A 15,797-nucleotide genomic window follows, 5' to 3' on the forward strand; every position below is an offset into this window, starting at 1 on the left:
CCATGGCTCAACACCATGTGATTTCTTCTTGTGGGGTACGTTAAGCAATGTGTTTACGTTCCTCCCCTACCTCGTGCCATTGATGAACTAAAAACCAGAATATCAGCTGCTGTAGCTTCAGTGACAGAAGACACCTTACCCTCAGTTTGGAATGAATTCGGCTATCGAATAGATGTCGTCCGTGCTGCCAATGTAGGACATATTGAACATTTATGATGGATTGTTATAAACTTCTGTCTTTTATGAGTATTTTAGTACGCAATTTGTTGGTGTTATGCCCATCTTCCCAATAAATAATTCTATTTAAAATTGAGTCATTCTTTTTGGGACCCCCTGTAGTAATGTTTCTCACGAACGGATACTTCTTGTAGAATGACGATACTAATTTGTCCGCTGATTTTATTTGTAATTAATTACACGCATGAATAAACGGAATAATTACTCACTACTGATCTATTAATCAACGAAAACACTTGCAAACTCATATATCATAACATCTGCAAACCAGTTCTCGTGCCACTCAGCTGCACGCAACCTTTCCTACCGAAACCCGAATAGCCAATCCTAGTTCGTTTCCTGGCGCTTGATCGGTAGCGCTTAGGCATTGTTGAACGAAGACAGCAAGACAGTATGCTAAAGCTCCATCTACATATATATCAATACTCTGCAAACCAATGTGAAGTTCATGGGAGAGGGTAAGTATCATTGTACCATTTATTAGGGTTCTTTCAATTCCGTTCAAGTATGGAGTGCAGTGCGGAAAGAATGATTGCTTAAGTGCCTCCTTGCGTGCTAATCGTGTCCTCATGCTCCCTATGTGAGCGATACAAAGGGGGTTGTAATATATTATTAGAGTCATCATTCAAAAATGGTTCCTGAAAATTTGTAATCAGGCATTCTACGGATAGTTTACGTTTGTCTTAAAGAGTCTTCTTGTCCATTTTCTTCAGCATTTCTGTGACACTCTCTCACGCGCCAAACAAACCTGTAACCATTCGTGCTGCCCTCCTCTGTACACGTTCGACATCCCCTGTTAGTCCTATTTAGTATGGGTGTGACTCACCTGTGCAGTATACTAGAATGGGTCGGACGAGTGATCTTTAAGCAATTATGTTTGTAGACTGATTGCTTTTCCTGAGTATTCTGTCAATAAAACGTAGTCTACCACCTACTTTATGCACGACTGAGCCTATATGATCGCTCCATTTCGCATCCCTGCAAAGTGTTACAACCAGGTATTTGTATGAGTTGACTGATTCCAACAGTGACTCCTTGAAGTTTTTCTCGTTTTTTGAAGTCTGCAGCTACTCATTTCAGAACGTTACAGCAAGTTGCCAATCTTTGCACAACTTTTAAATCTTATGAATATGCGATTGAATATCTATGCAGACTCTGTGGTATAGTACTTCATTAAAGATAGCTGCATCATCTGCAAAAATTCTGACGTTGCCATTAATATTGTGCGCACGGTCATTATTATATAACATGAACATCAAGGAACCAAACACACTTCGCTGGGCCACACGTGAAGTTACTTCTGCATCTCACGATGACTCGCCACTGAAGGTAATCTCCTGCGTCATCCCTACCAAGAAATCCTCAAGTCAGCCACAAATTTCGCTTGATTCACCGTATGATCGTACTTTTGACAATAAACATAAATGTGCTACTGAGTCAACTTGTTTTCGGAAATCAAGAAATACTGCATTTACCGGACTGCCTGATCCAAAGCTTTCATTGTGTGAAGTGAGAAAAGGTTTGGATTCCACATGATCGATGTTTTCGGAATCCACGCTACCCGTTGGCATGGAGGAGGTCATTCTGTTCAAGATACCTCATTATGTTTGAGCTCAGACCATATTCTAAGATTCTACAACATACGGATATGAAGGACACTGGGTGATAATTTAGTGGATCACTTCTACTACCCTTCTTGTAAACGGGATCATGTGTGCATTATTCGTACTACTGGGCGCGCTTTTTTGTTTGAGAGATCTGCGATAGATTATAGTGAGAAGAGGAGCTAACTCAGCGTCAGTGTAGAATCTACTAGGGATTTTGAAACCATTCCTGCAACCACATTTATAGTATTACATAATGCTAGAACAAGTTTAACCTTTAAGCCTAAACAATGACCCCTCAGACCCATAATTTATTTGAACATTGAGTGTGGCAGCACTGCCAAAAATCACCCTCTCTTTTTCAGTGTCATCGCTTAAATGCTTGCTGCGTCTAAGGCAAAATTCAGCAATCAGCTTAAGTTTGTCAGTGTAACGATAAAGTATATTGCTTAGAACTGAGTGCGGAATAGGTTGCTTGTCTGACCGCACGTTTCGCGTCACTTGTAATAATTAGATAAGTCTAATAGTCTACATGTTTCTAATTAATGCTTATTTTCATTTCAATTGATTTTTCAGAATTTTTGTTTCACAGCTTTTTATTTTATTATTTTTATTTTTAGCTATAGCATGCAGCGATTTTCGAAGAGCTGATGATGATTTCTTTTTGTGGTAGCTGGTGGTCACCATGAAACAGTGTGTGATACTAGTGAAGAAAATGCTTTACTGGAAGCAGAGCCGGTTTGGTCCTGTGCCACAGAAATTATTTACAGCAAACACAGTCTTTCATAACAAAGAAAATCTCAAGTGGGTACGTTAAAAGTCCATTAGAGCAACAACAACGCCTCAAGACAACATTTTTAAAGGAGGAATGCTTGGACTAAAAGCAATAATCGAATTTTGGTGCAAGCGCCTACCGAATCTCGAATGCAGGAGAATTATTTGATGACGACATGTTAGAGGTATACCAACTGACAGAATGGAAAAGAGCAAGACGTGTATGAAGTGTCCTGCGTCAGAAAGAATGGCTCTGAGCACTATGGGACTCTACTTCTGAGGTCATTAGTCCCCTAGAACTTAGAACCAGTTAAACCTAACTAACCCAAGGACATCACACACATCCATGCCCGAGGCAGGATTCGAACCTGCGACCGTAGCGGTCTCGCAGTTCCAGACTGCAGCGCCTAGAACCGCACGACCACTTCGGCCGGCAGAAACAATGGAAAGGGCGTATAAGCAGTGGCATATGTTCGCCAAATGTGGTCAGCCAATTTGCCTGAAACGTGGTAGGGAGATGTGCGTCGAGCATGCAAACATTCTGCGAACTAATATTCTCAGTTCATTTTATTACTGCGTTTGTTTACTTTTCTGCAACTTTTTTAATTTATACTCAAACACTCATAAGCATCGTGACTGGTGTTCATTTTAAATATCGTAATCAATGAAGTCTGCAGAAGCGCTGAATAGTATTTCATATGCTTATAGTATGAAATAGTTCACTATTCACTTCACTTTTATCAGCTGATGTCGAATCATGTGATAAAAAATATTAAGATGTTTACAAGACCGCACGTTTCTAGTTACACATACACTATGTGATCAAAAGTATCCAGACACTCTCCAAAACATACGTTTTTCATATTAGGTGCATTGTGCTGCCACCTACTGCCAGGTAATCCATATCAGCGACTTCAGTAGTCACTAGACATCGTGAGAGAGAGCAGAGTGGGGCGCTCCGCGGAACTCAGGAACTTCGAACGTGGTCAGGTGACTTGGTGTCACTTGTGTCATAGGGCTGTACGTGAGATTTCCACACTCCTAAACATCCCTAAGGCCACTGTTTCCGACTGTTTATTTAACCAATATGCTTACGTAAAAACACAGGGTATTTTAATAAAAGCATTTTGGATATTTATGCTTTCAAATTTTGATTTTTAATTTTACATAGAATATTTATTCTGTTTGTTTCTTGTGTTGACTGTAAGACAAGCACTGCGACGTCAGACACTGAAGCGCTCTACACTGCACTGTATAGAACTTCATAGGATAACTTATTTAGCACACAGTCTTAAGTTTTCTAATCAATTTTGGTAAAAGTTATTTGCAATACAATTATACAGTTTCAGACGGATTTGACGACTCCTTTTATCAAAAAGCGTTTACATAAACATTGTTCAGGTTTACCTTAAAACAAAGACACACACGAAAGTTAAGGAACAGGGAAACAGTTTACATATACAACAGCAACCAACAAAACAATTACGCAGTACGTACATCATTTGCGAAACTAGCAGGGAAGTATTCCATCGAGTTGCTTCTGCCTGTTTCCAAGATTAGCTGTGTGTGATTAGTAATGACGAATAGCGTAAGGACTTTTTTTGGCGTAATTTGCGGCTTCAAAACAACATGGCTGCCTTCTTAAGTGCCGTTGTCTATATGTTTCGTACATGGAACTGAAATTATGGAACTCATAAAGAAGTTTCCAGATGAACTGTGTGCGTAATTGACGCATTCATACTCTGGCTAATTAACGAGCAATAAATTAATAAATAAGACACTTCATATACTGAATTATTTATTTGGGGCTCTGTATTGTTCACAGTTTCTTCTCTCGAGGAATCTGGAAATAGCCGGTGATGAATGTGCTGCCTTTACGGAATGGTGATGCCGGCGGTACTTGCGATCCAGTCGAGGACGTAGGTGACCCTGGTGAAGCCGGATGGGTCTCCGCTCGCACAGCCATTGCCCGAAGCCCAGCTGACGATCCCGATCTGCGTGTAGCTTCCCTGTGAGCCGACCACCAGCGCGCCGCCGCTGTCGCCCTGAAACGTGACCACAGTATTATCTCTGGCTGGTGGGAGCCCCAATCAGGTATTCCCCAACACAGTAAAGTGTCACTCACTCAAGATGTAGCGCTGAAGGTAAACACATACATTCTAAAGTAGCACCTCCATAAGTTCTTGAAATAGTTTCCCTGGAATGCAACTGCCATTGTGGCGGATATTCACTATCTGTCCAAACGTACCCGTGCGTGTCCGCCATGTTCCTTTACTGTGCTAGGTCACTTTCAGTCAGGTGTCTGAACGTATGTGGAGGAATGCTAGCCCAAAACTAGAGGAGGTTGTGCTGTATGACGCTGCAGTTTGAAGTAATGGAAGTCGACCAAAAAGTGTTCCATTGTGTTCAGGTCAGGACTCTGCAGGCTAATCCATTTCAGGAATGTTATTGACCACAATCTATTGCCCTACTGCAGCACCTTTATTATAAGGTGCATTGTCGTGCTGAGACATTCATCGTCTGCTAACTGTTCTTCTACTCTATGAAGTACACGATGCTATAAAATACACTGACGAAAAAATACTGCAACACCAAGGTGTCCTGCGTCATGCACGAAAACTGGTAGTCGTGTTTCTACATCTGAAAAACGATGTCTACTCAAATTTCGAGCTATTCGTATGAGAGTGCCGCTAGTAGCGTCACTGTGAGCATGCAATTCAGTTTTGCTTTAATTACACGCTGTAAAGGTCGTGAGACTTAGTTACCTTTCAGATTGAATGTGAGTTGATTGCAGTCAGGGATGCCTTTAAGGCGATAAAGACGCCAATATCATCACCTCACTGAAATTGAACGGGGTCGTGTAATAGGGCTGCGATAAGCTGAATGTTGCTTCTGCGATGCTGTAGAAAGACTTGGTAAGAGTGTAGCCACTGTGCATGATTACTGCCAGCGGTGATCAGGAGAATGTACAGTCGCGAGAAGAGCGGACTTGGGACGGCCACGTGGCACTACCGGGAGGGAAGACCATCGTCTTCGGGGTATGGCTCAGGCGCATCGTACTGCACATACAGCAGCAAACTGAGCAGCAGTTGGCGCCACAATGACACATTAAAGAACATTCGTCTGTCATTGCTTCTCTACTGACAAAACACAGAAGAGGATATTTAAGAATATTCGCTTCTTTGTGCAACAAAATGACGTGTGCACAGAATCTGGGAGAGCCCAAATTTTTATTATCGTCAGCAGACCGTGATTGGCAAAATGAAATTTGGCATTTATACTTACGCCTTTTTCGTTACTTGTTTCCGTACCAAAGTCCAATACCTGAAATTAATACATTTCCCTTTCTGTACCACGGCTAACAGTATGCATCCTCATCACAGAAATACCCTGTAGAGAACCTTCCCTATCGTCAACCCTAGATGAACTTACTTTCGTGGTTCGTTCACATTATGGAAGATCTGCAGTACGTTTAGCTTCACACACAGTGTAGCCCATAAGGCAGGGTAAACTCCTACTGGGAGTAACATCAGCTCGGCATCGTGCGAACAAAGGTATATCAGATTCGGAAATATTTTTCATATCTTTGGACACCGAGGTTGCAGCATCAGCTTTTCATGAACGATGAATGTTGTGAAGTATTTCGAGGATCTTTAGTAATTCGGTATTGTGGATCATTCGGTGGAGAGGAACGATCTTCATGATTTCAGACCATGAATATAATACAGATACGCAGTGCACTGTCTCCACTACTGTTCATCACTTTTATGGGTGATGGAATAAAAAACAACCAGAAAAGTTTTATTGAAATTAATGCAATTGGATTTGCATATGATATGATCTGAGGCAAATCAGAGGAAGGAGTTCAGAACAGATTCAACGTGTGGAAATCAGCTCCTAGAATACCTTCATATCAGCGATACCAAGGCAGAGGCGACGGCATTCAATATAGACGAGCATCACGCAATTGTGAGACTAGGACATCATCAGCTACAGTTCTACAGTTTGTGGACTGTTTTTCGCACCTCTATAGCATAATCTCCAGGGATAATTCGATGGATGGAAGACAACGAACAAAGTTCAAAACGGTGCTGAGTTTTACCAACAATAAATATTTTGACATTGAACCATGCGCCCTCACAAAGAGAGGCATCGAGGTTCCTGGCATCACAAATGAAACTCCTGAAATCCACCAACCTGAAGACCAAGATGGACAAGAAATGAGACGAAGAAAGGCAAGGTCAAGATATCCCTTTTAGACCGTATCAGCACATCGAGACTACGGTTGTACAGGATGTAATGAGAGTGGAGGCTGCACGAATAGCTGGAATAAATTCGGGCAGACAAGTGGAAGGGGAACATCCTGTAGGAAGAAGCAGAACTCATTGGTTGGCCATGATCAAGCATGACAGGTGTCAGAGGAAGGTCAGACGATGATATTCTCCGCTACAGGTCTTATAGGGACAGAAGGAAGCAGAAGTGGCTCATTAACAGCACTCGATAAACGGGTATTGAGCTTTGATGATGACGATGACGACGACGACGATGATATAGCAGAACAAACTGAGAAGTACTAAGAGTCCACGATGATGGATAAGTGTCAACTGGCGAGACGCAGTTGAGCTTTTCCTAATGCGGCTGTCTCATGTGTTTCCAAATCGACAATTAAAACCAGTGACCTCAAAGGTTCATCGAAAAAAGAGACAGCAGTGTGGGCATGCGAGACACCTCAGCGTCACTGAATAATGACAGGGTATCTTACCAGACTAATATCGAGCTGTGCTGCAACGAGCCGACCGGTGGTATCTAATGAGCTGCACAGCTTGCAACTTCACCAGACTTAAACAAGGTTTAAAGGAACACTGGCACTATTACAGTATGGCGGCGACTGATGCCAATATAAAAGCATCAGCCTTCGTTTTGGATACTCAGCGATCCCGACATCTAACAATTTTCTCAAATTTTTTCTAACTATAGTGGCGTACTATGGAAATTAAAATTACTACAGGGTACCCATAAAAATAAGTGGAAGACAGCAAGAATGTTATCGAAAGGCTGAAGATCAGCAAATGATAGGTTTGTACAAGAAGTGGCAACCGTCAATGAGCCTTGTTACTATGGTATCACAGCCAGCTGACACTACACAAGGGGCAATCACGCTGTGTTCAAGGACTGGCACCAGAGATCGCGCTGTTGCCCGACTGCGACAGCGACGCAACCTTCGCCTCCCAGTCACCGGACGCACGAGTGCCACGCACCCTGAGCTTAGGCGCCACCGTCGCCAAAGATCACCTTGGTAAGAGACTGCCCGACCGTAGCTCTCATGGAGGTATAAGGAGGGGAGATGCCATGACGTCACAAACTTGAAGCCGACAGACACCGAGCTCCGCCATTGCAGTTTGGTCAGAGGACTCGTTTCCGATTGTGCTACTGTGTAGAGCTGCGGAAGTTTTTTCATTTTATAATGCCGGTTTGTGTTGTTTACGGGTGTACTAACCGTTGGAATAGTGATACCAAGTTAAAAGGAATCACGTTCCATGCGTAAGTGGCCCCCTTCGTAAAATATTTGTCGTTTATATTCGTAAGATGTGCGGCCTTTTTTACGTTTCATGAAACTGTTTCCTTCTTATTTTATTTCAGATTTCCGATCAGTGAAGCTCGTAGAGCTCTGTGAGTTCATATGGTAAGAAGGAAAGACTGGATACCTAACAAATGGAGCAAAATATGTTCCCAGCATTTTCGAGAAGAAGATATTGACCGAACTTCAGTTTCGAGTGTTCGGATCAGGGAAAATGCTGTACCATCAATTTTTCCTGCCTTTCCACCTCACTTACAAAAGGTAGTCTATGTGAAATCAGCATATTGATTCTGAATTCCTGTAAAACTAGGAAATAAACGTACAATGCCAGAAAGTATGAATGTTTTAATTAGGCCTCTAATTTCAGTTGTGTTTTTGCCTATAACCAGTAACATGTGCGGATTACAGTGGAGTTAATCCATGTAACAATATTTTCATAGTTTTATCACATTTTCGGGCGTACATTTCTATTTTTTCATGAGAGTTTGTGTGTTTTGTGTAATTTTATTTCTGCGTAATAAGACTTCAGGCATTAAGTCAAGTTATAATTGTCATAATCTGCTCTTCCTCTTTGTCATATTTAATTTTACTTCTTTCGGTCGTTAATTACTTAGTCATCCATTTTGGAAAATTCAACAAGTTGAATCAGTATTCTTTGATAATAGTTTCACACCTGTAAGCACTGGTGTCTGTAGTGGAAGAACACTACTTAAATGCCCCAGTAACAGCATTGCATTTACTCTTGCTATGGGCAGTGACAAATTATCATATTGGAAAAAAGTGCTTAATTGTGTAAGATAATTTGTCTACTATATCATATGTTCAAGTGTATATTGTTACAATTTCAAAACATACAGTGGATCCAAAACCACCTAATTGGCACTTTCTTACTGCACTGAGAATACATCGACCCCCCCCCCCCCCATGCAGCTTTTCATAAAGACAGGTTTCTTACCCCCTCACATCCACAGGTGTTTCTGTACTGTCATTGTAGTGCAAATAAATGGTAACAAGTCCAATCAGAATCTACAAATATTGTAAATGCATTATGGAATGCAAATAATTATAAGTAGGCTGTAAGATGTAATTGAACAGTTTTGTTTTCAATCTTTGTTTTCTGTAAGAACAGAAAAAGAGACGACCACCAACACAAAGGCAGCAGACATCAAAATGTACAGTTAATTTAACTTCTACATGCAGAACTCAAGATGAAGCCACTACCAGTGGCTTTCAGGTTGAAGCTTCTCATCCTGCTAATCCCACCACACCATTGGATGTAAATCCTGAAGAAACACCAATAATGAGGAACCTTAAGATGGATGTGTCTGTGCTGCTGACAAAAAATGAAAATTATAGGAAGAAAGTCAAAGTTCTTCAGCAATCCAAGCGCCGTTTAATAAAAAAGTGGCATGTTTGAGTACAGTGATGGAAGAACTGAGAAAAAAACATTTTGTGGATGAAGACAGTCTAAGTGTTTTTGCAAGCATACCTGGAATGCACAAGCAGCTGTTGCAACGACAGGCAGCAAAGACAAACTGTAAGAGTGTTCCTAGAACTTACAGCCCTGAGCTACGTTCGTTTGCTCTTACATTAAGCTTTTATTGCCCACAAGCATATAAATATGTTAGACGCTGCTACGACACGTGTCTGCCACATCCAAGAACATTAGCAAGGTGGTACCACGGTGTGGATGGTGCTCCTGGCTTTACCACGGAGGCATTTGCCATTATTAAAGCAAAAGCTTCTCATCAGGACCAGACTAATAAAATTCTATGCAGTTTGTTAATGGATGAAATTGCAGTCAGGCAACACATAGAATATTATGGGTACATAGATATGGGGTCCTCTGTTGCTATGGATAGTTTACCTGTAGCTAAAGAGGCCTTTGTATTAATGTTAGTCGCAATTAATGGGTCATGGAAGTTACCAGTAGGGTATTTTTTGACATGTGGATTGACTGGGGAGCAGAAAGCTCATTTAGTTAAACAATGCATTAGCCTTGCCAGTGCCAGTGGCATTCAAGTAGTGTCTCTCTCGTGTGACGGTTGTGCCTCCAATATGTCTATGGCCAAATGCTTGGGGTGCAATACTGACGTTGACGGATTAAAGACCACCTTTTTTGTTCAGGGTAACAATTTTGAAGTTGCATTTCTGTTAGATCCACCCCATATGCTAAAACTTGTAAGAAATGCATTAGGGGGGAGAAAACATTTTTGGGATGGGCAAGGTAATGTAATTTCATGGTACCTATTTGAACTACTGCATAAGTTACAAGTGAAAGAAGGTCTCCACTTAGGCAACATCATTATGAGTAGCCACATCAATTTTGTGAATAACAAAATGAAAGTTAGGTTAGCAGCCCAGCTGCTCAGCACTTCCGTGGCAGACGCAATGCAGTACTGCTGCGATATGAAGATACCAGGCTTTGAAGATGCTTCTGCTACAATAAAATTTATAAGGATATTCAAGTGCCTGTTTGAAATATTAAATTCCAGAAGCCTTCTGCAGAATAAGTGGAAGCAGCCTTTGAACGTTCATAATTTCAAGGTTGTTGAAGAATTTTTAATGGAGGCTCAGACATACTTCAAAACACTTACTGTGTGCCAAGGACAAAGAGTTGTGGACAGTAACAGGAAAACAGGTTTCATTGGCTTCCTAGTGTGTATTTCTAGTGTCTTGCACCTCTATACAAAGCTTGGACCACAATCCTCTGCACCTTCGTTGAAGTTCCTCCCCATTTATAAGTGCTCCAAAGATCATTTGGAGATGTTTTTTAGTGCAATCCGTAGTCGTGGTGGGTGGAATAACAATCCAACAGCTCGACAGTTCATATCTGCCTATAAGAGACTCCTGATTCACAATGAAATTCGTGAATCAGACAGAGGAAATTGTATAGCCGTGGAAGAGATCCCTATTTTGATGTACAGTGGTCAGACTATAGAACAACAAATCAGTTTCACCACTGAACGTAGGCAATTATTAGATATGGAAACCCATTTGGTGAGCCATGATCATGATTACGTTGAAGCTGAAATGATTCTCTCTGAACTGGCAACCCATATTGTTGTTTATATTTCAGGATTTGTGGTTCGTCACTTAGAGAGAACTTTACAGTGTGAAACATGCTTGTCAGTGTTGCGAGGGGAAGGGAGTCATACTGCCTATTCTCTTATACACAGAAAGAGTAGAGGTGGTTTGATTTCACCATCTGACGATGTTGTGGACATTTGTATGTGTTCTGAAAAAGTATTTAGAAAATACAGTGCTGGAAATAGGAGGGTTCCTTTGAAGAATCTTAATACTAAATGTGTGTCAGAGGTACTTGGCACTTTTCCGTTCAAGCCTGTGTTTGAGGAATTGGGAGAGCACATGAAGGATTAGCACCCATTAGATAATCACTTGGTACTGCTGATCAAAGCTATTGCAAAAAGGTACCTGCTGACACGTCAGAAACATGCTGCGAAATGTGTAACAGATTCACTCCATGAAAAAAAATTGAGAACAGCATACACCAAATTAGTTCTTTTTAAAGGTCAATGAATTTGTGAACTTTGCTTTCCACACATCTTTCCTATGTTATTTAATTTTCCCTTTTAAAGCTGTGTTTGAGGGTACATATGAAAGCTTTACCCCCTTTTGGAAACATTTCTGAAGTATTTTAATGAGGTAGTGTGTGCTTCTGGTGGCAGTGCATTAAACAGTTTCTTCTCCAGGGTATATATAGCCGTTGTGAATTTTGTAAAGGGCTGGCCAGTTTTTATTCGTGGTTTTTTTATGGTGAAATGATTACCTTAATTTGTAGCTACATGTAGTTTAAAGAGTACTGCATTTAGTAACGGAGTTCATTGTAATGAGAGTTTACTGGTTTCAGAAGGAAAATTGTGTTTCTTGACTTACACCACTAAGGCTTTCAAGGGCTCATTTGTAGATTGATCCAGGAAATTGGACCACTCCTATGATACACAGCTGTGATCTGAAAGTGTTTTTTTTTTCACATTGTTCTGTGGGATTTTTTATCACCAATTCTAGCCATACTACTTCATGTTCTGATAGATACATAATATTAAAAAGCCCATTCCATACTTACTTATTTTTACATTTGTTATAACACTGTCCAGATATAATTGTCTTGTTGGCTTGTTATTGGCACAAAACATATTGTGTAACCTGAGGACATTGAACACATGTAAGTGCTTTGTTGTAACCCAAATGTCAATATTAATATTGTACTATATCGCAAGAGATTAAAATGTTTCTCAAAACTACATTGTTTATAACTTTCCCTAAAATTTTGTTAGTCCCACACTTCACATATGATTATATGGAATGTTAGTGGATAAGCTATAATGAGATTGAAACACTGACGATTCGATAATGCAAGAACAGAGCTTGATAATTTGTACTTTAAAATGTGTTTTAGTGAGATGAAATGTACAAAACATCATAGTATGCCATGGAAGTCTGTGGTATGTTACAGTAATTGTAAACAGTAAGTGATAAAACATTGTTGTGTAAATGTAATGCTAGTTTAAATGCTATGTGCAAGAAATGGTTCCAAGTGTAGCACTGGTTTAAGATATTTTGCTTGATCCAACATTGAAGCAAATAGAAAAAGAGGTAGGTTAAATCAGTCAAGGTGCCTCACTCTTTTCCATTATGTTTTATACATTGCAGTGAAATTTCAGACTATTGCACATAAGTACCTATCATCAGCAAGTGTTTAGCTTGACTTGCAGGTTGAAATTTAAGCAAGCATGTTTGCAGGGCATCATAATTTAAGTATTGGTGATTTTAATAGCAGTGTTGTCCTTTACACAAATTTGTGTAATTGAGATTTGTTTAACAGTTCATGATTAGCATCAAAACTGCTACTTAATGACATGTATTGACTTATACACTAAAGGAAGGTTTCCTAATTATCATCTGACATGTAGGCCTATTGTGCTGTTAATAATCACACAGAGGAACAGTTGTGATTTCATAGTGTTCAGATGTTTAAACTACAATGGTACTGAAAATCCCATTGTGTGTACTTGTACAAGTTTGCTGTGTTAAATTCACAAAAGCACTATCATATGCTTATTTTTCTTGACAAAACACAAAACGATGTTTGTATTTACAAATGAAATTTTCTATAAGTGTGTAAAAGAGTAAGAAATATCATCCGGTATGTAAACTAGCGTAGCTTTCGGGTTCTGCTTTCAGTTTACATCGACACAAATACAGTGAAAGGTGATCTGAGTTTGAAAAGAGCTTTGTACACTATTATTTTTCATCATTCGAAGTTCGTATCCAAAATAAATACTTAAGTTAACGAGACCAAATCAGTTGTATTGCTGGGGCAAAAACGCATTAAAAACAAAACGAAAACGCCTGGAAAAGCTATTCTGACGTTGTGTTACGCATGTAAACATTGTAACACTCAACATCATCTGAAATTATTTCGCAGACATAACGTTAAATATGAAGAACACGCAATTCTAACAAGAGCCCTGTCACTGTTTTGACCAATCAAACATGGCGGCCGACCACGCCCACCGCCTTCAAACAGACGTACAGCACACGGCCGTAGTGCCATCTCCCCTCCTTATACCTCCATGGTAGCTCTAGCCAGTTCCTGCTGAGTTGTAGTCCAGTTCTGGCATAGTTGTTACCCAGTTGTCGAATAGCTCGGGTTAGCAGCAGTCGAGGATAGTTACAGTGCAGTCGTAACTTGCTCCACGAAAGTAGTGCATCAAACTGGCATCAAGACTTTAAGTACGTATATTTCTATGTAGTCAACTATGAACGTGATAACTTGTCCCTGTTTTGCTAAAGACTTTTATATGGATTTCAACAAGGAAACTTTGTACCAAAGTGTCATACGATATTACGCTGAGTGATGGTGTTCACTAGTTCTTTTGACTTCTATCCCAGAATCCACGTACCGTCCCGACTGGACATGGTACTCTTGGTGGTCAGACTACTCCGGCACTTCAGTTACCGTGTGGAATCAATATCCGTTGCAGTGAAAATGACGGTAGGTACTTACGCCGCAGATGCTCTGTCCGCTGGAACCGACGGCGCAGAGTGTGAAGTCGTAGATGGGACCGCCGAAGTATTGGCTGCACTGCGTGTTGGACATGACGTTCAGTGTCGTGTACTGCAGCGTGTCTGGGATGACACCGTCTGAAAACAAACAACACGGCCTCGTGTACCCCTAAATGCTTCCATGACTGACAGCTTCACTAGATGTGCGAATGTTCAGTTTCCAAGAATGTTCATTATCATGTAACGTTACGGAATTACACAGATAATGTGTAATGGAACTAGTAGGCCGAACATTAAACATATTCTATGTATTTTGTATTACATGTTTCTCTTCACATATATAACTTCATTGTAAACTTTTATTAGGGTAACAAGTGCCACATTATATGTGCTTTTATTGAGGCATGTACAGGGTGACAATTATTGAACTATGTGAGAAAAAACCATGAAACATTGACCTTCCCGTTGGTAGGGTGGCTTGCGTGCCTCAGTGATACAGATAGCTGTACCGTAGGTTCAACCACAACGGAGGGTTATTCGTTGAGATGCCATACAAACGTGTGGTTCCTGAAGAGGGGCAGCAACCTTTTCAGTAGTTGCACAGTCTGGATGATTGACTCATCTGGCCTTGTAACACTAACCAAAACGGCCTTGCTGTACTGGTACTGCGAACGGATGAAAGCAAGGAGAAAGTACAGCCGTAATTTTTCCCGAGGGCATGCAGCTTTACTGTGTGGTTAAATGATGATGGCGTCCTCTTAGGTAAAATATTCCGGAGTTAAAATAGTCCCCTATACGGAACTCCGGGCGGGGACGACTCGGGAGGACGTTGTTATCAGGAAAAGGAAAGTGGCGTTCTACGGATCGGAGCGTGGAATGTCAGATCCCTTAATCGGGCAGGTAGGTTACAAAATTAAAAAAGGGAAATGGATAGGTTAAAGTTAGATATAGTGGGAATTAGTGAAGATCGGTGGCAGGAGGAACAAGACTTCTGGTCAGGTGAATACAGGGTTATAAACAGAAAATGAAATAGGGGAAATGCAGGAGTATGTTTAATAATGAATAGGAAAATAGGTATGCGGGTAAACTACTACTGACAGCAAGGTGAATGCACTATTGTGCCCAAGATAGATACGAAGCCCACGCCTACCACAGTAGTACAAGTTTATACGCCACCTAGTTCCGCAAATGACGAAGAGATTGATGAAATGTATGATGAAATAAAGGAACTTATTCAGATAGTGAAGGAAGACGAAAGTTTAATAGTCATGGGTGACTGGAACTAGATAGTAGGAAATGGAAGAGAAGGAAACGTAGTAGATGAATATGGAATGGGATTAAGGAATGAAAAAGAAATCCGCCTGGTAGAATTTTGCACAGAGCGTAACTTAATTATAGCTAACACTTGGTTCAAGAATCATATAGAAGGTTGTATACAAGGAAGAAACCTGCATATGCTAGAAGGTGTCAGATAGATTATACAGGGTGAGTCACTTAAAATTACCGCTGGATATATTTCGTAAACCACATCAAATACTGACGAATCGATTCCAGGAGAGGGGCTAGTGTAATTG

General features: G+C 40.6%; 1 protein-coding gene across 1 annotated transcript in view; it reads right to left on the reverse strand.

The window, feature by feature from the left end:
- Window positions 1–4,487: 4,487 nt before the first annotated feature.
- Window positions 4,488–15,797, reverse strand: part of LOC124775624 (brachyurin-like) — a 97,826-nt gene continuing 86,516 nt past the window's right edge. The window contains exons 5-6 of the mRNA XM_047250453.1: window positions 14,225–14,361; window positions 4,488–4,660 (exon numbers count right to left, since the gene is read on the reverse strand). Coding sequence (XP_047106409.1) covers window positions 4,490–4,660; window positions 14,225–14,361 — 308 coding nt within the window. The 3' untranslated portion in view covers window positions 4,488–4,489. The remainder of the gene's footprint in view (window positions 4,661–14,224; window positions 14,362–15,797) is intronic.

This window comes from Schistocerca piceifrons, chromosome 2, assembly GCF_021461385.2.
Source record: "Schistocerca piceifrons isolate TAMUIC-IGC-003096 chromosome 2, iqSchPice1.1, whole genome shotgun sequence".
Classification (NCBI taxonomy): domain Eukaryota; kingdom Metazoa; phylum Arthropoda; class Insecta; order Orthoptera; family Acrididae; genus Schistocerca; species Schistocerca piceifrons.